This window comes from Leptopilina heterotoma, unplaced genomic scaffold (assembly GCF_015476425.1).
Source record: "Leptopilina heterotoma isolate Lh14 unplaced genomic scaffold, ASM1547642v1 Lhet_19, whole genome shotgun sequence".
NCBI lineage: Eukaryota > Metazoa > Arthropoda > Insecta > Hymenoptera > Figitidae > Leptopilina > Leptopilina heterotoma.
The window spans coordinates 209,272-235,304 of NW_025110908.1; the positions used below are offsets into that span (position 1 = coordinate 209,272).

The following is a 26,033-nucleotide window of genomic DNA, read 5'->3' on the forward strand; positions in this document are numbered from 1 at the left end:
ATTTTTTAATTGATCCAACGATAACTGATAGCAAAAATGTAGATCAAATCATAAATTCATCACAATTTATGGTATCAATTTGATTCACGTAATCACTTTCGTCTAAATGTTATAATGCAATGCAATTGCATCAAAAAGAACGCAATAAAAATTTTAAAAAATATATTCTCTTTCGATAAACAATTTTCAAACTACAACAAAGTGTATTTAAACAAAAAATAATATCTTTGGGAAAAATAACATTGTCTTAAGATATTTTAAAACTAAAGAAAAAAAAATACAATTTTCATTATTGTAATAAAATTTACACTTTGAATATAGTTATGTTCTTTGGTCAAAAGTAGAATTTTTCGAAGAATTCACTGTACTTTTGGCAACAATCAAATATATGTATAAACCTACAATTCAAGGTTTTTGTATTATTATCGATGTGAACACGCAGTTATTTTAATCGAGTTGCTGCTAATTAAAGAAATAACAACAATTTTTAGAAAAATATGCATTAATAACATTTAAAATAAGAGTTACATTCATTTAATAATTTATAATTATCAAACGGTGTTTTTCATGGCGAAATTCTGAAATTTTCGACAAAAGTTTCATTGAAATAATTTTCATTTCTCCTAACAAAATAAAAGTGTTGAAAACATTTAGATATTTTTTTTCCAAACACAATTTTTCAACTACAATGATTAATGGATTTTTTAAAAAAATAATATCATTCGAATAAATAACCAAGTTCGAAGCTTTTCTCATGATCTCCTTCAATATGTCTATTTAAAGAACTTAGGTCTCCATAAATTTTGTTACATTTTTCGCACTTGTGTATTTTGACACAATTGTTTTTTATATGCCTGTGTAAACTACCGATATGTTTAAAGCTACTGCCACAGTTTTTACAACAAAATCTATTGCTTAATATGCTTTTGTTAATTCTTCCATTGCGAGTGCAGATTTTTTCATGTCGTATTTTTTGAAATTCATTCGCATACTTCTGCTCACAAAAACGGCAAAAGTAGAAATTTGAATTCGCATTTCTTTTTAAAATTGGCATTTTTCTGATAATCACTCTTTCATCTGAAACATAAAAATGAAGGAAAAAAATATGAAACAATAATTTTTGGAGGCGCATGATTATTTCCCAAATGTCATTTGACCGAACTGTCATATTACCAAACAGTTCGAATAAATGCAATTCGGTAAAATGACAGTTCGGTCAAATGACTTTTGGGGAGTAATCATGCGCCTCTAATTTTTGCATCTATTTGTTGTCAGTAATTAAAAAAAAGAAATTAGTCAAATTTTTACGGATGTAAATATAGAAAAATCATAAAATAACATTTCCTTGGATATAAATATTTAAGCTACTTAGGTTTGTATTTTTGTTACCTTTTTTGAACTTGGATGTGTTGCCACAATTAGATGCTGAATGGGTGTATAAACTGCTTTTTAGTTTGAAGCTGCTGCCACAATTTTTACAACAAAATCTGTCGCTTAATATGCTTTCGTCAATCATTGGATTACGAGTGCAGGTTTTCTCATGTTGTTTCCTTCTACGTCCTAATTCGAAATTTCGATTACAAAAGCGGCATGAATAGATGTCTATATTTTCATTAACTTCTTGTAATGAATTTAGATATTCAATACTTTTTACTGTTAGAACTGGCATTTGTTTCGAGATCTTCTCTTTAACTGTAACATAAAAGTGAAGGAGAAATTTATATATCTATGAATGATAACTTTGTCTAGTCATTTGTAATTGTTGATAAATAAACAAAATTTAAAGAAAAAGTACAATATTAATGTAATCCGATATAAATATATCAAATGATTTTATGTATAATCGTGCCAATTTGATATTAAAAATAATGTGCATAAAAAATAACGAAATAAAATTTGTTGAAAATATTTCTATATTTTTTTCGATAAACAATTTTTCATCTACAATAAAGTGTATTTAAACAAAAAATAATATCATTCGAGACAAAAGTGACAGTCGTCATTGAAATGCTCCAAGAAACAAAAGAAAAGATAAAGAAAATTGTGAATATTTTACAACAAAATTTAAATATAAAGTATACAAACTTCAATATAAAGTATACAAAATAATTAATAAGACAACAAAAAAATCAATTAACTTAGTGAATAAATTTAATAATTCTCAATTTTTAAACACCTTTTCTCTGGCTTTTCCGACATTTTCGAACATGTTTATTTAGGGCACGTAATGTTACATAAACACTTTGACATATTTTGCACTTGTGTGATATGCCACAATCATAAAATTCATGATTCCTTAAACTATATTTGTGTTTAAAATTACTGCCACAATTGTTGCAAAGAAATCTGGAACCCAATATTTTGTTTTTAATTTTTCGATTGTGACTGCAGTTATTCTCATGACGTGTTTGGTTATTTTTTTTGCCAATATTCTTATTACAATAGCGGCACAAATTGATGTTTACATTGTCATCAAGCTTTTTCAATGGAGTTAGATATTCAATTCTTTTTACTTTTAGAAGCGGCATTTTTTTGGTGATGTCTTTTTCAACTGTAACATAAAAATAAAGAAAAAATATATATCCATGTATAGTAGCTTAACAAAAATCATCATCAAAAATCATCATCAATAAATCATCTGAAATTGTTATAATAAATAAAAAAATACAAATAAACTAATAAATACAATATTAACAAAACAAATTATAATTTTGTCAAATATCAAATTTGGTGAATAATAACGAAATAAAATTGTTGAAAAAATTTCTATATATTTTTCAATAAACAATTTTTCATCTACAATAAAGTGTATTTTAACAAAACATATAATATGATTAAAGACAAAAGTTCGATATATACGAAGTGATTTTTAATTGAGTTGCTGTTAATTTAACACAATAATATGCATTAAGAATAATAATAATAAAAGTTACTTTCAGTTAATAATTTATAAATTTTATAATTAATAAACGGTTTTTAAATTCCGATATTCTGTGGAAACTTCGAAAGTTTCTTTGAAATAATAATTACAATTTATCCTAAGTTATAGAAAATAATAATCATTGTAATAAATAATCAAGTTTAAAGCTTCTCTCAATGTTTTTTAATATGTTGCTTTAAACTACTTAGGCTTGCAAAAATTTTGTTACATTTTTCGCACTTGTGTGATTTGCCACAATCGAAATTTATATGGGTGTTTAATCTGAATTTATGTTTATAGCTGCTGCCGCACTTATCACAACAAAATCTATCAAGTAATATGCTTTCGTCAATCATTGGATTATGAGTGCAGACTTTTTCATGTTTTCTCTTTTTACTATCATCTCCAAACTTTCGATTACAAAAGCGGCATAAATGAATGTTGTCATGAACTTCTTGTAATGAAGTTAGATGTTCAAATCTTTTTATTTCTAGAAACGGCCATTTATTGGTGATGTCTTTTTCAACTGTAACATAAAAGGAAGAAAAAATGTATATTAATGCTTTGTCTGATCATCTGAAATTGTTGATAAATATAAAAAATATAAATACCTAAACGAAATAAATCGAATTGATAAATACAACATTAAATGTAATTCAACATTAAAAAAATGTTAACATTAAAAACATTAATGTTGTTAACATTCAACATTAAAAAAATTAATTCCTTTCCAAAAAAGGAATTATGATTTTATGTACAATTGCCAAATATCGAATTATGTGAAATTTGGTAAATTTTGAATTTTTGCAAAGTTAGTTGGGTGAGAGGATAAAAAATTACGAAATATAATTATTGAAAATATTTCTATATATTTTTTTCGATAAACACTTTTCCATCTACAATAAACAAAACAATAAAAGGAACAGTCGGGGTTGCCACGCTTTTGCTCATCTCAAATTCCCTGACATTCCCTGACTTTTCCAGATTAAAAAACGGAATCTTTCCAAGTTTTAAAACTACATTTATATGTAACAAAATTTAATAATTAGTGATTATAATTTTTCCATAAAAATTAAGAAAAAAAAATTTTTTTCTTAAATTTTTTTTAAAACATTTTAAATTCAAACATTTCTGAAATTAACCAATTTATAAAAAAATTGTTATAAAACAAGAAGAAATCGATCGGAGCAATCAATATCTTCATGTTTTATTTTATAATAATTAAAATCATTATTTTATATTATGAGAATATTGTTACTACAATTTCTTCAAAATTATTTTCATCATTTCAATTCAATTATTATTTTCAAGAATTTTTAACTAAAATTCTTCTTTAAATTAATCATTTTTAATAATTTTTGAAAAAATTTTTTTTGAAAATTTTCAAATTCTTTTGTTTGCAATTCAATTTTATGAAATTAAATAATTGGAATTAGTGACTGACTTTTTGCTTTTGAATTAGTAAATTTTACTATTAATTTAGTAGAAACGATTATTTATTAGTAAACCATATGCTAATTCAAAAGCAAAAAGTCCGTCACTAATTCAAATTAGAAAACATTTTTACTAATTCAAATTTAAAGAGTTGAATATTCAATTATTATCTAAAATATTAAATGAAATTCATTTTTATGAAATGAAAATCAATTTTTATTAGAAAATTCTACAGGAATTTCAATTATTTAAATACAAATAAAATGCAAATAAATAATTTATTGAAGAATTAAATGTTTATTAAAATTCAACTTTCATAAAGAATTTTATCAACAAATTTTTAAAACGGTATTTTAAATTCTTTTGATGAATTTTAATCACATTTTTAAGAATAATTTCATTGTTCGAGAAATAAAATTAAAATTGTATTAAAAATAATTGAATCACTGTAAAAAAATGTTATTGAATTTTATAATAAAAAAAATAATTGAAAAAATATTTTTTATATTTAAATAATATAAAAAATATTATTTAAAAATAAAATAATATTTTTAGAATAAATTGACTCCTTTTAAAAAATGTTATTATTTATGAAAATAATTGAATTTTTAAGAATTAAAAAAAATTTTTTTTAAAAATAATTAAATTTTTGAGAAGAATTTTATTATATTTATAATGATAATTGACATTTTGAGGAGAATTATTTTAAATTTTTGAAAATAATTGAATTTTGGAGAAAAATTGTATTATTTTTAAAAAATAATAGAAATTTTCAAGAGAATTTCAAAAACAAAGATTTTAAACATAATTGAAATTGAAATTTTTAAAGTTTTTTATTAAATTTTTTTTAAATAATTGAATTTTGGAGAAAAATTTCATTATTTTTAAAGATAATTAAAATTTTTAAGAGAATTTAAAAATATTTTTAAACATAATTGAAATTCTGCGAAGATTTTCATTATTTACAAAAATAATTGAATTTTAAAGAATTTTATTAAATTTTTTAAAAATAATTGAAATTTGGAGAAAAATTTCATTATTTTTAAAACTAATTGAAATTTTCACAAGAATTTTTAAAAATTTTTAAACATAATTGAAATTCTTCGAAGAATTTCATTATCTACAAAAATAATTGAATTTTAAGAATTTCAAAAAAATTGAATTTTTGAGAAGAATTTTATTATTTATAATAATAGTTGAAATTTTGACGAGAATTATTTTTAATTTTTGAAGATAATTGAATTTCTGTGAAGAATTTAATTACTTTTTAGGTAATTAAAAATTTTTTTCATAATTTTGTTCAATTTTTTGAAAATAATTGAATTTTGTAGAAAAATTTCATTATTTTTAAAGATAATTGAAATTTTCACGAGAATTTTTAAAAATTTTTTAACATAATTGAAATGTTGCGAAGAATTTCATTATATTTATATAAAAATAATTAAATTTCTGCAATCATTTGTAACTTCTCCAAATTTAAATCTAAATTTTGTTATTTTGAAGATAATTGAATTCTTGATAAGAATTTTGTTATAACTTTTGCAAATAATTGAATTCTTGGAATCATTATATTAAAATTTTTAAGAAGAATTGGTTTATCTTACGGAATTTTTTTTAGAACTTTTAAAAACAATTAAATTATTTCAAATAATTGAATTTTTGTAAAGAATTTTGTTATTTCTAAGTTAATTGATAGAATTAATTAAATTAATAAATAATTATGTTAATAATAATAATTATTTAATAATAATATTAATTATATTAATAAATTTATTATTATTATTATTATTATTATTATTATTAATAATAATTATGTTAATTGATAAGAAGTTTGTTACAAATTTTGCAAATAATTGAATTTTTGGAATAATTTTATTGAAATTTTTAAGAAGAATTGATATTTGTTTTGAAGACTTTTATTAAGTATTTATTTATTTATTTATTTTCCTTGGTGTGTTCTTTTAATATGTTTGTTTAATGTAGTTAGGGTTGCAAAAATTTTATTACATTTCTCGCATATGTGTGTTTTACCACAATCGTATTTTATATGTATGTTTAATTTGAATTTTTCTATGAAGCTATAACCACAATTGTCACAACAAAATCTGTTGCGTAATATTCTTCTGTCAATCATGGGATTGCGAGTGCAGATATTCTCGTGTTGAATTTTTGCATAAATTTTTGAAAAATTTTGATAACAAAAACTGCAGACAAAATATTCTTCATATCCTTCAAATTGTGATGATTCATCTGTAAAATAAAAAGATGAAAAAATAATATGTTATATTTGACTTTGTACGTAAATTATTTATGGACACAATTCATGTAAATTTTATGATACAATTAAATAGAAAACATCGCACAAAATGAGAAAAAACACAATGACAACATAAACATCACATTTACTAAACTGCATTTCGATTCGCTTTAAATTAAAAATAAAAATTAGGATGAAATTAACAATTTTTATTTGTGTTGATAAATAAAATAAGTAATTATAACAATGTTAACATAATGCATAAAATAAAAATATAATTCTATGTATGAGACGCTCCATTGTGAAGGGTACTTTATCTGGCACAAAATTTTAGGTTATGTTTATAATCGTTTCTACCTTGATTAATATTTTTTATATTTTGTAAAACGAGAAGCAATTCTTGTGGAATATTTTAGATTCTAAAGATTTAAATATCATTAGTTTGTCATGAAAGTTAATTTCTTTTTATGTTTTTTTTTTTACTTTAAGTTAAGAATCATAACCTTAAATTTTGTTCACCTAAAGTCATTTTCACAGTGGAGTGTCACAATTAATTATGCTGAATAACAAAATATGTATAGTCAAATTTTAATGGATGCAAAAAATAAACAAAAGCATAAGAAAATAAAGAAAAATTTGTAAATAATATATTTTGCACCAAATTATTTACAAACTACGTATTAAAGTACATTCTTACAAAAAAGAAATTATAATTCATATAATATATTAATATTTATAAATTATTAAAAATAAAATAAATAAATTATAATTTGGCAGAATAACAGTACATTATTTGTAGAGTAGTAAAAAATAAAGGAAAATAAACATAATTGGGATTATTAATAATAAATTTAACGCCCTGAGTACAAAAATTAATTTTTTTTTTAGTCAAAAGTAACATTTCTTTTGAGAAGATTTTCTGATCCTTTGACAATAGTCATTTTTAAATGACATTTTATACCTTTGGTTTAAATTAATAATTAAAAACTACTAAATTAAACTGTACTTTTTTGACGACCTTGTCTCTTTTTGGCTCTTTTGACAATGATCTATTCGAACGTGCCTTTTTAGGACCTCTAATGTTCAAAAAATTTTACTACACTGTTCGCAACTGTGCACTATGCCACAATCACTAGTTATATGTTTAATTAAACCGACTTCTCGATTAAAGTGAGAACCACAATTTTTGCAACAAAATCTAGAAAGTAACATGCTTTTTTCAACTTTTCCATTACGACTACACGTTTTTTCATGAAGTTTTTTTTTCAATTTTTGCGTAAAATTCTGATTACAAAAGCTGCAAAAAAAGATGTCAGCCATGTTAACATTGTTATTAATTTCATTAATTTCATTAATTTCTTCTAATGGAAATAGGCGTTGAATTCTCTTTACTTTTAGAAGTGGTAATTCTTTTATTACACATACTTTATCTGTAACATAAAAATAATGATGAATGAATAATTTTTATACGAAATTAGTAGGTAATAAAATCATAATCGGACGTCACAAGATTTAATACAATTTTTGTAGAATAATCTAATATATAAGAAAGTAGATAAGAAGCAAAGAATTTTTACGTTGTTTGTGTTATTTTTACCTTAAATTAACAATTCTTTTTTAATTTTGCTAAATTTTTTACTCCTACCTTTCTTCAAAGCGCGTCATATATAAAGAATGAAAAATGATATTAAATAATAACAAAATAAAAAATTGAAAATAATATATTTTTCTATAAACAAACTTCAGACAAAAACAAAGAGTACTTCTTACAAAAATATATTATCAGTTTGAAGAATTCAAGAATAACAAAAAATAAACATATTTATGAGTATTATATAATACATATATTATATACACCATTTCTTCTCATTATTTTTTTTGGTAATTACTTTTTTGGAAATTATTTTTGAAAAATAATATTTTCTTTGAAAATATTTTCAGTTCTTTTAACAATAGTATAATTTAAATGACCTTTTTTTATGGTTTAGGTTAAAGTGTCCCGACCTAACCTCTTTTTTAAGTAAAGTATTTACCGTATTTACAATAGAAAAAGAAACCAAAAAAATTACTTTTAACCAACAATTCATAATTTTCACACATTAACGAAGTAATTTCCTCAAAAGAAAATTTTTGTTAAATAAACTAACAAATTTCCTGCGATAAATAATAATTAAAATTTGTCCCTATTTAAGTTTTTCAACTCATTTTGGCTTCGGCACTTCGAAACATGAGCTCTTAGAGAACACAAAGTTGCGAAAATTTTCTCACATGTTTGGCACTTGTGGATTATGCCACAATCGTATTTTACATGTGTTTCTAAACTCCTCGCTTGTTTAAAAGTACTGCCACATTTGTGACAACAGAATCTGAAACGAAATTTATGTTTATTAATTTTTTCATTAAGAGTGCAATTACTCTCATGAGATTTTAAATGATAGAACGAAGAAGTCCGTTTACAAAAGCGACAAAAAATAATTTTCCCCTCTTTCTCAACTTCTTGTAATGGATTATTTAGATATGTAATTTTTCCTATTTTTAGAAGTGGCAATTTTTTTCTAGTTAATAGTTGCTCTGTAACATAAAATAATTTTCATATTAATTTATGTATAGTAGTGGTAATTTTTCACATATAATGGAGACACATTACTTTTCACAATTTATAAACACACATTGACATCTGAGACACTTCACTTTGAATTATATCTTAAGCGGAAAAAATTTTCTTTTTCGCATATTAAAATATTTAATAAGTTATTTGCGCTACGAAGAAAGGTATACCTAAGAAGGCTAAGAAGCAAACAATTTGAGGTTATGTTCGTGATTTTTTGAATAAAAAATACAAAATAAGGATCAACTCTATAGCATATAAACCACTGATGTTTAAATTTTATCACATTTGAAATAATTTATTAAAACTGATTTTAGTTTTACAGAATTAAACAGAGACTTTTAATTAAAATAAAAGTAACACAAACATAACCTTAAAATTATTTTTTTCTCAGGTCTCTTCCTTCAGAGAGCGTCACATATAAAGAATGAAAAATTATATTAAATAAAAACGAAATCAAAATTTGAAAATTTTATTATAAACAAATTTCAATTAAAAACGAAGAGTACAAAAAATATATTATCATTTAAAGAAATCAAGAATAACGAAAATTGTAAATTAACAATTTTCCCGGTAAACAAAAATTAAAAATTTTTTTTCTATTTAAGTTTTTTGGCTTCGACACTTCGAAACATGAGCTCTTAGAGAACACAAAGTTGTTAAAATTTTCTCACATTTTTGGCACTTGTGGATTATGCCACAATCGTATTTTACATGTGCTTTTAAACTCTTCTCTTGTTTAAAATTACTGCCACATTTGTGGCAACAAAACCTAATAGAAAATTTGCGACTATCATTTTTTCTATTAAGAGTGCAATTTTTTTCATGTAATGTTATGTGACGTAAAGAAGAAAAAGATCGTTTACAAAAGCGACAAAAAATAATTTTCCCCTCTTTCTCAACTTCTTGTAATGGATTATTTAGATATGTAATTTTTCTTATTTTTAGATGTGGTAATATTTTTCTATCCAATTGTTCATCTGTAACATAAAATAATTTTCATTAATTAAATTAATTAAATAATTTTCAATTATAATTAATGTATATAGTAGTGATGATTTTTTACATATAATACAAATAATATTTATTAGCAATATAAACAGGTGCAAAGTATACACAAAATCATAAAAATAATAACGAATTTATAATTTGAAAATAATATATTCTGTTTGTATACTGAAAAAAATTTCTGGCTACATCGAAGTATTTTCGGTATTTTTTAGAAATGAAATGAAATTTTATCGCTGGAATTCAATTATTTTAAATACAATTTTAATTTAATTCTAGGGAAAATAAAATTATTTTTAAACATTTTTTTTTTAAATTCTTCGAAAGAATTCAATAATATAAATAAATAGTACATTTTTTCATAGGAATTAAATTATTTTAAATACAATTTGAATAAAATTCTTCTTAAATATTCACTTTTTTTTTAATTTTGCAAAAATTTAATTATTTGTAGAAAAAATAAATTTTTTTGACTGCGATTTAATTATTTAAAAAAGTTTTAATAAAATTTGATTCAAGAATTCAATTATTTTAAATAATAATTGTAATACAATTCTGCAGTCAATTTTTAAATAATAAAAATCTTAGTAAAAAATTAAATTATTTTCATATTATAAATAATAAAATTTGTATCAGAATTTCACTTATTTTCAATTCAATTTTAATTAATTTCATCAAAAATTTCAATTATTTTTAAAAATCCTGTAAAAATTCTCCGAAAAAATTAAATTATTTTTAGAAATAATTGAATTTTTCACACGAGTTCAATTATTTAAAAAACTTTTAATAAAATCCAATTCAAGAATTCAATTATTTTTAAAAATAAAGAAATTTTCGCTCGAATTCAATTATTTTAAATACAATTTTAATTTGAATTCTAGGGAAAATAAAATTATTTTTAAACATTTTTTTTTTAATTTTTCGAACGAATTCAATAATATTAATAAATAGTACATTTTTTCACAAGAATTCAATTATTTTAAATAAATTCTTCACAAAAATTGACTTATTTTTTAATATTTTGCAAAAATTTAATTATTTTCAGAAAAAATCATTTGTTTTGGCTGGGATTCAATTATTTAAAAAAGTTTTAATAAAGTTCTATTCAAGAATTCAATTATTTTCAGAAATAATTAAATTTTTGATGCACTGAAAATCATTGAATTCTTGTAAAGTATTAATAAAAAAATTTGAAAATAATTAAATTCAATTTCAAGAATTTTATCAACATTTTTTTTCAATAATTTAAATTCTTTCGAGAAAATGTAATTAAAATTGTATTGAAAATAATTTTATTTTTGGCAAAATTTTTATTAAAATTCTTTAAAATAATTGAATGGTTTTGAAAGAATTTATTTCAATTTATTTTTGGAAATAAAGGAGTTTTTGAAAAATAATTTTTACTGAAAATTTTGAAAATAATTGAATTTAAAAAAAAAATTTCTGTTATGTTTTGAAAATAATTGAATTTTAAAAAGAATTTCTGTTAGGGGAACATAGTCTAGGTCGGCCACCTTTTTGACTTTTGTTTATAACTTTTTTTTAAAAATGAATTTGGACAATTGAAGTATATGGTTGGAAAGTCCTGTTTAATAGGAACATTTTTTCTGTACAAAGTAAATTGACAGGTTTAAAAATGAAAAAGTTATAAAGATTTAAAAAAAAAAAAATTTGTAGTCCAGGTTGGCCATTACAGTCAAGGTCGGCCATGTTTAAAATTCAAAGGGCATTAATCGTTAAAAAATAAAATAACATGTTTGGAGTTACGGAAAATTGATTCTTTATTGTTTACAGTTTGTAACTTAATGAAATAACAAAATAATAACAATAAACAATATAAAAAAATAAATATAAATAAAAAAAAATTTTGCACTAAAATATTAATAAAATTAAATAAAAATATTAATAAGATGATCAATTATATTATGAGTTATACAGAATTGCAGTTTTTGCAAATGAAGTAGCTCGTCCTCAACTTTGCGCATTTTAAACACATAGTGGCCGACCTTGACAGTAAGTAACATTACCGAATTGTTGTAAACAAAAAGAAATACGTTTCGGGATTCGATTTTTTACTTTGTTTTTCTTTCAACCATGAGTCCCACAAATTTTCTGCATACTTGCCTTGACGATTCAATTTGTTTTTTATCTTTTATTAATGGTTTTTCACATTATGCACAAAACTTTTTTTGAGCTTTTTTTGTACCGACGTCACAGAAAACACAATTTTCGATTTTCCGAAAATGTAATTGAACAAAAAGTTAGGTTACACTAAGACAAGCTTCGACAAGCATGCGCGTAGGTGGCGCTAGTGAACTTGTCCAAAAAATCGCGATGGCCTACCTAGACAGTAGACCAACCTTGACTACATTCCCCTAAGTTTTTAAAATAATTGTGTTTATTATTAATTGTAATAAACGATTTTCTTATTTATTTATATATTAAAATTATGCATCGAAAATTAAATTCTTTTAAATAATTTTATTAAAAACTTTTGACAACAATTGAATTGTTTAGAAAAATTTTTCTACAATTTTTAAATATTATTTTGAATATAATTGAATTTTATTAAATAAAAATTTTATTTAAATTGTATTGAAAATATATATGTGAGAAAAAATCATTCTTTAATTGAAAAAAATTGAATTTCTCCTAAAAACTTTTTATTATTTATGAAAATAATTGAATTCTTGCTGAGAATTTTTACAACTTATAAAAAGAATTGAATTGCTTCGAAGAATTTTTTATCGGAATTGTTGAAAATAATTGAATTTTTAATCAAACTCTTAAAAGTATTCGAATTTAATTTATATTTTTAAAAATAATTGTATTCTTTCGAGAAATTTTATTAAAATTGAATTGAAAATAATTGAATTCCCCCGAAACGTTTTATTATTTATGAAAATAATTGAATTCCTTTGTAGAATTTCATTATTTATGGAAATATTTTAATTCTTGCGAAGAATTTCCTTATTTATGAAAATAATTAAATTCTTGCGAAGGATTTTAGAATTCATAAAAATAATTGAATTGTTTCGAGAAATTTTTTTAAAATTGTATTGAAAATAATTGAATTTTTCGAAGGAATTTTATTAAAAGTTTTGAAAATAATGATTTTTTAAAAACAAATTTTATCAAAAATTGTTGAAAATATGTAATTGAATTTAATCAATATTTTTAAAAATAATTGTATTCTTTCGAGGAATTTTATTAAAAGTTTTGAAAATAATGATTTTTTAAAAAAACGAAACGAAACGAAATATTTCCCATAAATAATTGTTTTCACTTGTTGGAAATTTGCGACTTATAACTTTTGTCTTTTTTTACAAAGACCATTCGCAAAATGCCGTTTAAAATTATAAATTGACGTGTAAACTTTGTTGCATTGTTTGCAATTGTGCGTTATGCCACAATTATAAGTGACATGGGTAATTAGAGATCTTTTGTGACTAAAGTTACTTCCACATTGTTTGCAACAAAATCGTGAACGTAACATTCCTTCACTGACTTTTGGATTTCGAGCGCAGTAATTTTCGTGGGCTTTCTTTCTGTTTATACGTCCAAAATTCTGTTTACAAAAACTACAGGAAATCGTTTCCTTATCGTTCTGAACTGCTCGCAATTGATTTAATTCTTCAAATCCTTTAACTCTGAGAAGTGGCAAATTTGTCGTTAACGATGAGAAATCTGTAACAAAAGATGATGGAAAAATTTAGAGAAAATCCTTTTTTTAGATATAGTAAATAATATTCAATATTTAAATAAAAATCAATTATCAAAATTGTAGAAAAATTTAATTTTTCACACAAACAGAGATTTATAATTATGCAATAAAATTAGGTATAATACACTTATACTTACAAGTCGGTACTGAAATAGATTCACATTTAAAATCGTAAATTTTAGATTGAAAATATTTTGAGAACTTAATTTTTCGCTTGTCATGGGAATTAAGAACAAAGAAATTAGAAAACATGAATATATATTTAATTGATAATTAAAAAAAGAATAGAGCGGGACAAAAATCCCTTACGTACATATTTATAGCGACTATTAATTAAAAGCGAAGTACCTAGATCAAAATTTAATATCTAGATAATTTCTAAAAATATTAATAGCCTTAGATTATAGTATCTTAAAAAAGCTTCTTAGATATAATTATTGAATGAATATAAATATATACAGGGTTGCCACAAAAATTTATAATTTTGTTTTTCCGTGATATACAGACGAAATTATTTTTAACTAAAATTCTTTTTTAAATCAATTACTTTTTAATAATTCTTGAAAAAGTTATTTGAGAACTTTCAAATACATTTGTTTGCAATTCAATTTTACGAAATATAACAAAATTTCGATTATTTGGAAATTCTTCAATTAAATGTAATTTAGAAAATAAAAATTTCAACAGAATTAGAATTAAAATTTTCCCAAAAAAGTAATTCATCAAAATTGTAAGTTAAAATTATGAAAAATTTCAATTTTAAATTACTTTAATTTTTAAATCATTCAAATCATTTTTAAATCAATTTTTATTACAAAATTCTACAAGAATTCAATTATTTAAAAATAGAAAAATAAATAATTTTATTAAATAATCGAATGTTTTTTAAAATTGAATTCTCATAAAAAATGTTATCAACAAATCTTTAAATAATTAAATTATTTCGATGGATTTTAATATTTTTAATACAATTTTTAAGAATAATTTTATAATAAATACATTTTTCGAGGATTTTTAAAAAATTTGTAAATAATTGAATTTTTGTGAAATTTTTATTCATTATGAAAATAATTAAAGGTTTGTGTAGAATTTTATTTAAATTTATGAAAATAATTGAATTTTGGAGAAGAATTTTATTATTTATAAAAATAATTTAAATTTTGAAAAGAATTTTTTTGTAATTTTTGAACAAAATTGAATTTCTGCGAAAAATTATATTAAAATTTTTGTAAATAATTCAATTCCTAAAGAGAATATTAATATTTATGAAAATAATTGAATCCCTTTCAAATTGTTATTATTTTTGAAAATAATTGAATCCCTTTAAAAAATGTTATTATTTATGAAAATAATTGAATCAAAAATTGAATAAAAAATTTTATCAACAAATCTTTAAATAATTAAATTATTTCGATGGATATTAATATTTTTAATATAATTTTTAAGAATAATTTTATAATAATTACACTTTCGAGGATTTTTAAAAAATTTGTAAATAATTGAATTCCTGTGAAATTTCTATTATTTTTGAAAATAATTAAAGGATTGTGTAGAATTTTAATTAAATTTTTGAAAATAATTGAATTTTTAAGAAGAATTTTACTATTTATAAAGATAATTGAAATTTTCACGAGAATTAAAAAAAATTTTTTTGAACATAATTGAAATTCTGCGAAGAATTCTATTATTTACAAAAATAATTGAATTTTAAGAATTTAAAAAATTTTTTTTAAAATAATTCAATTTTTGAGAAGAATTTTATTATTTATAATGATAATTGACATTTTGACAAGAAATATTTAAAATTTTTGAAAATAATTGAATTTTGCATTAAAATTTCATTATATTTAAAAATAATTAAAATTTTCACGAAAATTAAAAAACAAATTTAAATATAATTGAAATTCTGCAAAGAATTTCATTATTTACAAAAATAATTGAATTTTTAAAAATTTAAAAAAAAAATTTTGAAAATAATTGAATTTTTGAGAAGAAATTTATTATTCATGATAATAATTGAAATTTTAACGAGAATTATTTTAAATTTTTGAACAAAATTGAATTTTTGTGAAGAATTTTATTATTTATAAAGGTAATTAAAAATTTTCTAAAGAATTTTATTAAATTTTTTGAAAATAATTGAATTTTGGAGAAAAATTCCATTAAATTAAAAAATTTCATTATTTACAAAAATAATTGAATTTTTAAGAATTAAAAAAAAAAATTTTTAATAATTGAATTTTTGAGAAGAAATTTATTATTTATAATAATAATTGAAATTTTGACGAGAATTATTTAAATTTTTTGAACATAATTGAATTTCTGTGAAAAATTTAATTATTTATATGGTAATTAAAAATTTTTTTTTAAAATTTTGTTTAATTTTTTGAAAATAATTGAATTTTAGAGAAAAATTCCATTATATTTAAAGATAATTGAAATTTTTACGAAAATTTAAAAAAAATTTTTAAACATAATTGAAATTCTGCTAAAAATTTCATTATTTACAAAAATAATTAAATTTCTGCAATCATTTGTAACTTCTCCAAATTTCAATCCTCTTTTAGTGTTTTTAATTAAAATTCTTCTATAAATCCAATATTTTTGATAATTAATTGAATAAATATTAAAAAAATTAACTAATTTCAGAAGAATTTGAATTATTAAAATTTTTCAAAAATCTAAGTTCTTTAAAATTTTTAAGTAAATTAATTAAAAATTGAAATTTTACAAAATTTCAAATTAAAATTTTTTTCATGTTCATCTGTTTATGAAAATTGTAAACGCAACTCTTAAAATTCAATGAATTTGTAAAATATTGAACTAAAATGGTTTATTAAATAATTTTTGAGTAATAATTTTATGATTGTTCTTCAAGAATTAAGTTACTTGAAAAAAAAAAATTAGTGTCAAAAATAGAAAAAAATCACAGTTTTTTAAATTAAAATTCTTGGTAATTTCATAATTTATGAGGCAAACAAAAAAGACACCAAAATTCAGAATTTTCTAATGAATTCTAAAAATTTAATTTTTTCCAGTAATTTTAATAAAAATCCCTGACTGTTCCCTGATTTCCCTGACCAATCCTTCTTTCCCTGCTTTTCCCCTGAATCTTCTGACTTCTCTGACCATTGGCAACTCTAATATACAAAAAAAAATCTTCCCTCATCGTTAAAATAATATTTCATCGTTAACAATATTCTTCTTTTCATTATTATTATTATTATTCTTCTTCTTCTCATTATTAGCTACTGTCAGTGTGAAATTTTCGAAAATGTCGTTTCAAATGGGCAATTTGTGAATAAATTTTATGACATATTTCACATTTGTGTGTTCTGCCACAATCGTAAGCAATATGACTAGACAAATAATGTTTGCGACTGAAATTATGTCCACATTTGTTGCAACTAAACTTCCAACTCTTCTTCTCTCTTCTAATTGACGGATTATGTGAGCAGTTATTTTCATGCCTAGTCTTTCCACTTATTGTTCCCAAACTCATTCCACAATATTGACACTTCCACGTGTACATTTCCATGTTGTCATCGTACTCTTCGGTTGCCGTTAGAAAATCGAAATTTCTAACTGATAAAAATTTTTGCTCCTGAAACATTTCACCTGTAAAATAAAAAGCATATTTTAAAAAAGTTAAAGATTTGGTAAAATTATAATAATATCGAATATACAGCGAAATAAACTTTATTTGATTGAAATAATTAGGAGAAAAAAAATCATTCTTTCCGAGTCAAATAATTTGGCTCGGAAAAAAATCATTTTTTCCGAGTCAAATTATTTGACTCGGAAAGAATGATTTTTTTCTCACCTGTATAATTTTCGACCGAGTGATAAATTCTATTTTACATATAATTATGATTATGATTATTATTATTATAATTATTATTATTATAACAATAATTATTATTATAATAGCAATAATAATAATTACTATTATTATCATAGCAATAATAATAATAATAATAATTATTTTAATAACAATAACAACAATAATAATAATAATAATAATAATAATAATAATAATAATAATAATAATAATAATAAAAGTTCCTGTTTAACAATAATTTCCCAACTTCAATCAAATATAGCGCAATTTAAATAAATATTTCCAAAAGAAATATTTTTCTCAAAAATTACCATTTCATGCAAAAATGTGTTAAAAATGAAAAATACTTTATAAATGCAAAAATATACATGCATATCATTACTGAACGAAGCTCGCATCATTCTGGAGAATAATAAATAACCGAAAAATTATGAATACGAATGTATTTTGAAATAAACCACAATTTTTAAAATACAGAAATTAATCCTTATGTCTAACATCCTACAACAAGGAAAATAGAAATAACTATCAACAGAATTTCTAATTTGAAACTTTTTTCACAATTTCCTTTTTCTTTTTTGCCTCAACAAAACTAACGATTAGCTTTGCAAAGACCTTTACGAAAATGTGCCCGTAAATTATATAATCGCGAATAAGTTCTATTACAAATTCTACATCTGTGTGTCACGCCACAATCATAGGCCTCATGACAATTTAATTCCCATTTATGTTTAAAACTACAACCACAATCGTCGCAGCTAAACGCAAATAATTCCTTCGGCTGACTGCTCGACGGATTACGTGTGCATAAATTTTCATGATGTGTCCTTCCACTTATTCGACCGAAATTTTTCCCGCAAAAGCGACAAAAAAATCCGTCCTCTTGATTTTGTGGTGGCGGTGTCAGTTGCTCCATACTTTTCACGGACAGCATCGATAAATGCTGTCTTTGAAATCTACCTGTAAATAGAAAATCAATTGAGAGATGAAAAATATCACTTGATTTAGTGGTTCATGCAAAAATAGTGGAAATGGAAAATGACATTGAAAATAAATAATAATGAAATATAAATATGTTTAGTAAGCAAGTTCTTTTTACTACAAGGGAAAATAGTCCTTGTAGTTAAAAACGTAAGCATTCGGGAAAATGTTGAGTCCTGGTAAAGAAAAATAAAATCTAGTCCTAAAATTAGGAGCTAAAAATAGAATTCTTTGGCGGAAATTTTTGCACATTTTCTGTGGAAAATCTGTGTCTAAAATATTTCGTTTTGAAAAAAATTGTTTGTGTAAACACGAAAAGAATAAATAACAATTATAACAATGATTTCTACTTCTGAGATGAGAAAATTCGTGAAATTCGCTATTTCATGAGAATAGCGTTCGACTCTCATGAAATGTGTACTGCTTTTAACAGTAATCCATAAATAAAAAAATGATTTTTTTGTCAAAACCATTTCTTGTCTTTTTTTTCATTTTAGGATTAAAAGAGCATTTTTTTCCACGATGTATTTATTCACTGCTTGCTTCCAAATTCTTTTAGAAACATTGATGCAAAATGTTTTTTTCTTCAACTTGTTGTCAGTTCGCTGCCTCAATTTTTCGAGTATAGTAAATCACTGAATTTTCTCGTTTCGAAAAATTTATCTGCAACAAAAAGAAATATTTAGTTTCATCCAATTTTTTTTTTTCTTTGGGAAAAATCCGACAAATCGGAACAAAATTTGGTTCAATTTTGTATTTTAAATGAAAGAAATTGTTTATAATCAGCTGAGAAGTGAAGTTTAATAAAAATGTCCAGTTCAGAAGACATTTTCATTAAAAAACTTTTTTATAAAGACATTTTCATGTTTAATTTATAACTTAGAAATAAAATATACTTACATTTCGTCCAAATTGAATTTGTGAACGGATTCTTCGAATTTGAACACTATTTTCACGATTAAGTCAAAAATTTCGAAATATATTAAATTTCACAATTAATTTGTTTATTAAATATGTAAATATGGTTTTTATGTTAATTTTATTCTTATTTTAAATCTTTTTTGTTCTCAAAAAGTATTTAACGGACAAATTGTATAAATTTACGTGAGAAATTTGCTTTTGTATAAAAAATATTTTTGATAATTTCCAAATAAATATAGTCAAAATACTATACTTATTAAATAAGTTTATTTTTATAACTATAGTACATTTTCATTTATACAAAGAATGAAAAAGTACGTAAATCATTTTTCCTTATTACTCTTTTTTTCAATTTGGAAATTTTTTCATATTTCATTAAAAAGTTTGAGTCACATAACCTTTTAACGTTTTCATTATTATAAGAATATTATTTACAAAAGAACGAAAAACTACGTAAATTATTTTTCTCTTATTCCTCTTTTCTTTAATTTTAGATTTTCGAAATAAATTCAAAATAATTTCAAAAATATTGTATTAAAAAGTTTGATAAAACCTTTCAATAGTTCATTATCATAAGAAAATAATTTACAAAAAAAAAAGAAAAAATACGTAAATTCTTTTTCTTTTCTTTTCTTTAATTTTAGAATTTCAAAATAAATTCAAAATAATTTTAAAAATATTGTATATTAAAAAGTTTGAGTGAAATAACCATTTATTAGTTCATTATCATAATAATATTATTTACAAAAGTATAAAAAAATACATAAATCGTTTTTCTCATTTCTTTAATTTTACAATTTCAAAATAAATTCAAAATAAATTGAAAAAAATTAGATTAAAAAGTTTGAGTTACATAACCTTTTAAAGGTCTGTTATTATCTATTATTATAATACTTTTAGTAAGAAATACAAAATTTTAAATAATCAAAAAATGACAGAATCAAAAGTTTAACTTTTCCTCAATTGTATATTTTTTCTAACGTTACGTTTAATAGCAAATATTCTATAAATAAACTAAATTCAACTTTATCACTACATAAGACATATGTTTGTCAAATTGTTGACACTATATTTAACATTTTTTTTCTATTTAAATATCACGATAATATTGTAAATAATTTTCGTTATTTCACTAAATATAGACGTCCCCATTAACTTTACACGTGAAATATTACTTTTAACATTCTAAAACTCATTTCTTTCAAACAAACTCAATAATTGTCAGTTTACTCAACTTTTGACGTAAAATTTTGTCAGATTATTGTCAAATTAAAATATGTTGTTAAACAATTGCTAAACAATTGTCAAAAAATCGTTAAAAAAACGAAGTTAATAAAATATAATAGAAAATCGTACCTTATGTTTTTGTTGATTTGAATAATCATAATAAAAGACTCACGTTTTTCCATAGCTTACACTGACCATTGAAGAATGTATTTTCCTTTGACCTGCAAAAAATAGAAATGTAAACAATAGTAACTAAATTTAAAATTTTCTTTTTCTCTTACATAAAAAATAATTTTTATACTTTTAGACAAAAATATTGTGTATTGTTTCAAAAGTCAATTTTGTCAACTTAAAATAAATTTTCTAAAAATAAACAAACGAATAAGTATTGAAATAATGAATGAATAGTTTTAATATTCGAAAGTTAGACAAGTTTCCATCAAATTGAAAAATAAGTGCATTTTAATCGACAAATGTCAGTTTTGTTTACTCTCGAAAACATACTGAGAGTGAAAAATATACATTTAAAAAAAGAAGACAAAAAAAATCACAATATTAAAAAATGTACGTAACAAAATGTACAATTCAAAAAAATACAGAAAAAAGAACAAATATAAAATTTAGACAATAGAGACAATTAAGAAAAAAAAATATTGAAGTACAATAACAAATAGAACGTTCAATAGAATTCTACAGTACCTACCGTTGTTTCTCTTTATATTTAGGACAGATGATATAAAATTATAAATTTACTAAAAAAAGTTATACTTGTAACTAAAAATTTTCGAGTTTACAATAATAAAAAAGCTTAAAAACAAATAAACCTCAACTGATTGTTATTGTTAAATTATCTCCTTTTTAAAAACAAACAAATACACTTTCACCATATTGTTATAAAGTATTCACATTTTTTTAATAAAAAATAGAATTTAATCTTTATGAAAATAAGTTTGAGGAGAAATTAAAAAAATATTTTGATTCTAAAAATGTTAAAAACTCACCCGTTATTTTTTATCTGATGGCTGCTTTCTGCTTTGAAGAATGAAATTGATTCGTCTGCTCCATGACTAAAGAATATTATGCAGCCTCCAACTTTGTCCATATTTCTCTGAAATATATTGATGTTTTATTAAATATTGGAATTTTAACTGTTTCTTAATTTCCAAAAAAATTATCCACTTTCAAAAGAAAAGTGTTTTTTTTTTTAATTTCATATAATTAACAAAGGGTAATTTATTTATTATAAACCTTTGTTTAAATAATAGAAAAAACAAACAAATAAGATTAGAAGAAAATTATGAATTGAAAATTTATGTTAACAAAAATTACAATTTTAGTTTAGTACGAATGATAAGAATTTTATTAAAATTATTGGAAAATGAGAAAATTAATTGAACGAATAAGTGGAGACGTACAAATTCAATTTATTTCCTTTGAGTAAATATAATTTTATTGATTTTGCATTGTTGGCTGAAAATATCTCAATATTTAATAATTTTAACGAATACCGAAGTAAGAATTTCAAGAATGTAAAAATCTAATTAATAGAGGAATTGTATTTAAATTCATCTTTTTAGCAAATAAGGAAATAGAAAGAGAATTACTTATTTAATTATCTGAAAGTAATTTTAAAAGCTTCCAACATCGTTATAATCTGAATAGAAAAGCCGGTAAATAAAACCGGTGGTAATCAATAACTTGCGAAACGACGCGAAATTAAGGAATATAATGTCAGGAGAGGTTAGAATCGTTAAAATTTCATAACTTTTCGTCTACATGAAAATTTTCATTTTTACTCAAATTATAAGATCAAATTCTGGAAAATTTTCTGAATTTTCACTAGATTCAAGAAAATCTGCCAAAATTCTTTTTAAAATCCTTCAATATGGGTGTAACTAGAACAAAAAGAATACATTTAAATAATACCATTTAAACGATTTAAACAGTTTTCCAGATTCTAGCATTTAAAAATGTCTGCAAACTTTACACAGGAAAATTTTATTACGTTTCAGCAGTTTTCTTTTTGGTAAAATAAAAATTATATTTAATCAATACTTTTAGTAGCAGACGACAATATTTGGATTATTCCATTTTTTTGCTTTATAAAGATGAATTTCTAAATATAATATAAATATAATAAACATATTTTACCACATTTCACTTTTGTATTCATTGTTGAAATTTTTCTCGCTTATATTATGAAAATCTGCAACATTCTTCAAGTATAATAATCAATTCCCGGGTGCTCAGCAAAAAAGATTCGTTCCTGCGGTTTCCCTGCTGTCGTTGTTACTTCCCCTCAATTCCCATTAGGCACATCTTTTCTGCGCAGTTGAACGAAATTTGGTTTGTGCGCCGCGTCTCCCCCCTGAACTCGTCGTTTTCGTTGTCCCTGCACGAAGGGATGTGGGACCCGCAACGATCGTTAAAGCGTTCCCCCATCGCGCCATTGTGTAAAAAGAACTCAACGAGAGAGGATATAGTGAGCGCTGAGAGTCCGGATGCGCAGTTCTTCCCCCAAGGATTCGTCCTACTGTGATAATAAGAAGACTGCGTCAAAGTAAGTCACTTTCTTTATCATTGTTTTGTGTTTTTCATTAAATTTCTTGTGTTTTTTCGCGTGAAAATCGTGTTTTAATTTGACTTGGTACGGAATCGAGGTCATGGCGTCGTTTCTCCTGTGTCGATATTCCTTTTCCCCCCTTTTAGTAATCGCGTGCTTTTGATAATTTCTATTTTCGGGTTCTTTTTCAGCTTTTTTGAGATTGTTCATCGTAGTTTTAAAAAGCTTCGAAGAAAAATAATATATTCCGTGTTCTCGAAGCTTTTTAATGGTTAATCGCCATTTTGTCCCACAAAGCTACACAAGTCGGCCATTATTGATTAGCTTTTCCTTGCCTCGCGGTCGTCGGCCGGTTATTTCGAAATTACCTACATACTTTTTTTTACTTTTCAAAATAAATTTAATATTTCTTTAAATTAATTCGTTTCGTGTAGTGTTTTTTTTAGAAATTTTATTTTTTAATTTTACGGTAATGTTAGTGAAAGAAAATTGATTATATAGTGAATAGACGTTTTTTTAATTTCTACTCTGAAAAAATGGGTTTTTAATTACACTTTTTCCACTTATGCAGGCATAGCCACGGGATTAAAATCCGGGTTGGGCCATTCCCTTTTTTTATTTTCTCGTATATAATTGTGGTCGATTCGCCTCTCCTTTTCCCTAGTGCGCATGTCAGTGGGTTTTCTTTTTTATCCTGTCGGGAAGCCTGCGTTGAAGTGGAAGACTGTTTTACGCCATTGTTGAAAAGGGAAGCGGTCGTCGTGCAACGACGCTCGTTGAGCTTCGCGATTTCACCTATTTAAGCTGTGATATTAGACTTCTTTTTAATCCAAAGTGGGGTAAGTGAACTTTTACGTCACTTATATTTGGAATTTGAAGTCGCGTGTTTATATTTTGTTTTCGTGATAATTATATAGAAAAAAAAGTTCGATGGGCGTATCGCGTCGAACTTAAATAACTTTTTCTCCCCCTCCCCCCTCAAACCCTATGTGTATTTTATAATAAATTTTTGTTTTTATAAAATCCCACGTGATATTTTTGGTACTTTTTTCAATTTTTACAATTATTTTTTTTTGGGGCATTTTTCAAGTGACTCGTCATCAGGCCATTTTGTTCGCGAGTAACTTGTTTGACGGCCATATTGAAAATTTCACTCCGTCTTGATGTTTCTCTACGGTTAAATTTACAGTATTATTTCAAAACTTGGGAAATATTTTCTTTTTGTTTTTATTTTTCGTTATTGCTCGTGGAAAAAAATAATGCAAGCGGTGTCTGATTATAAATAGATTATGCAATATTGCGAATTTTGTGTATATTGACAATTTATGTTTCACACACACATACACATGCGCGATGTTTCTTATCTGGTAAATCGATGCCGGTGTTTCGCGCATGTGGCGAAGTACCACATTGATTTTTCCAGTTTGCGTGGAAGGCTTCCATTTTGAAATGGAAGTGGAATCGTTTCCATGGTACTTCTTTGGATCAATAACGGTAGTCTTCCCAGAACACATTTCCCTTTATTTCATCACTTTATTTAGAGTAATCGTTTTTCATGCTTTTTTTCAGTATGATCATGAATATTTACTGCTGAAATTGTTTAATTTGATTTTTAATTTATTCGGGTTTCTATGTTTTTCCAGTTTATAGTAAATTATATATTACAAATTACAAAATTATCATTAAATTATTAGAATATTTTAATTTCATTTAACTTATATTTTATTTTATTTTCATAATTTAATTTTTATTTATTTAAATAATAATTATTTATTTAAAATTCTATGTTGATATTATTTGACTTTTATTTAAATTTCTTTTAATAATTTAATTTCTCTTTACATTTAAATAATAATAATATTAATTTTTATTTAAAATTCTATGTAATTATTATTCAACTTTTATTTATTTTTCTTTTAATAATTTAATTTTTCTTTAATTAATTTTTTTATAATTTAATTTCTATTTTATTTACAAATTCGATTTATTTATTCTTTCATAATTATTATTCACATTTGTTTAATTTCTATTTTTATAATTAAATTTTTATTTAATTTATGACCATATTTTCCCAATTTAATTTTTATTTACTTTTTTTCATAACTTTATTTTATTTTTCACTTTTTTCTAATTATGAGAATGAATATTTTTATCAAAATAATATGAGAACATTTTTTGAATCTAAATTGTTTTAAGAAACTTTATTCGCGATTTTCAACTAATTTTTCCTTTTTCGAAAATTTTTCTGTTTTTAATCAATAAAATTTGGGTATTTTTGTTAAAATTGTTGCTTTCGAACTTTGTGAAAATTGTGTTCCTCGTTCATAATTTGTCGATAAAATAGCCGCTGCATTCATTTTTGCATGCGCAGTTTTATTGATTTTCTATGTTCGCAATTTGAATAAAGTTCAACAATCGAAGCACATTTTAGGGAAAATATTCCATTGATTATTTAACTCTCTTTGAATTTTAATTTTCTAAATAATTATAAATTTTTCAATTCTTTTAATATTTAAATTTTTCAATTTTTTTTTAATATTTAAATTTTT

At 22.7% G+C, this 26,033-nt stretch overlaps 3 protein-coding genes across 9 annotated transcripts in view; 1 reads left to right on the forward strand and 2 right to left on the reverse strand.

Moving 5' to 3' along the window:
• Positions 1-142: 142 nt before the first annotated feature.
• LOC122500657 (zinc finger protein 808-like) lies at positions 143-23,204 on the reverse strand. Of its 6 annotated transcripts, none has more exons than XM_043609697.1 (7): positions 23,073-23,204; positions 21,923-22,029; positions 21,051-21,142; positions 3,150-3,446; positions 2,177-2,551; positions 1,390-1,692; positions 143-1,077 (listed from the first exon to the last, which is right to left on the reverse strand). In XM_043609697.1, the coding sequence occupies exons 4-7, from the start codon at positions 3,274-3,276 to the stop codon at positions 719-721; spliced, it is 1,164 nt and encodes a 387-aa protein (XP_043465632.1). In that variant the 5' UTR covers positions 3,277-3,446; positions 21,051-21,142; positions 21,923-22,029; positions 23,073-23,204; the 3' UTR covers positions 143-718. The 6 variants fall into 6 exon arrangements, with proteins under 6 accessions (XP_043465632.1, XP_043465626.1, XP_043465627.1 ...); XM_043609692.1 differs by having other exon boundaries at positions 166-1,077; positions 21,094-21,142; XM_043609695.1 differs by lacking the exon at positions 23,073-23,204 and adding an exon at positions 22,848-23,044 and having other exon boundaries at positions 166-1,077; positions 21,094-21,142.
• Positions 18,221-19,787, reverse strand: LOC122500663 (zinc finger protein 813-like). The gene is made up of 2 exons (XM_043609705.1): positions 19,674-19,787; positions 18,221-19,436 (listed from the first exon to the last, which is right to left on the reverse strand). Exon 2 carries the CDS (start codon positions 18,724-18,726, stop codon positions 18,385-18,387), a length of 342 nt encoding a protein of 113 aa, XP_043465640.1. The 5' UTR covers positions 18,727-19,436; positions 19,674-19,787; the 3' UTR covers positions 18,221-18,384.
• A 120-nt stretch (positions 23,205-23,324) lies between the features above and the next one.
• Positions 23,325-26,033, forward strand: part of LOC122500654 (zinc finger protein Xfin-like) — a 58,721-nt gene continuing 56,012 nt past the window's right edge. Inside the window, exon 1 of one of the 2 annotated variants that reach the window (XM_043609688.1) lies at positions 23,325-23,481. The gene's annotated coding sequence lies outside the window, so the exon portion shown is untranslated. Of the gene's footprint in view, positions 23,482-24,165; positions 24,324-26,033 lie in introns of those variants that run through there. The other variant, XM_043609689.1, reaches the window with a different exon arrangement.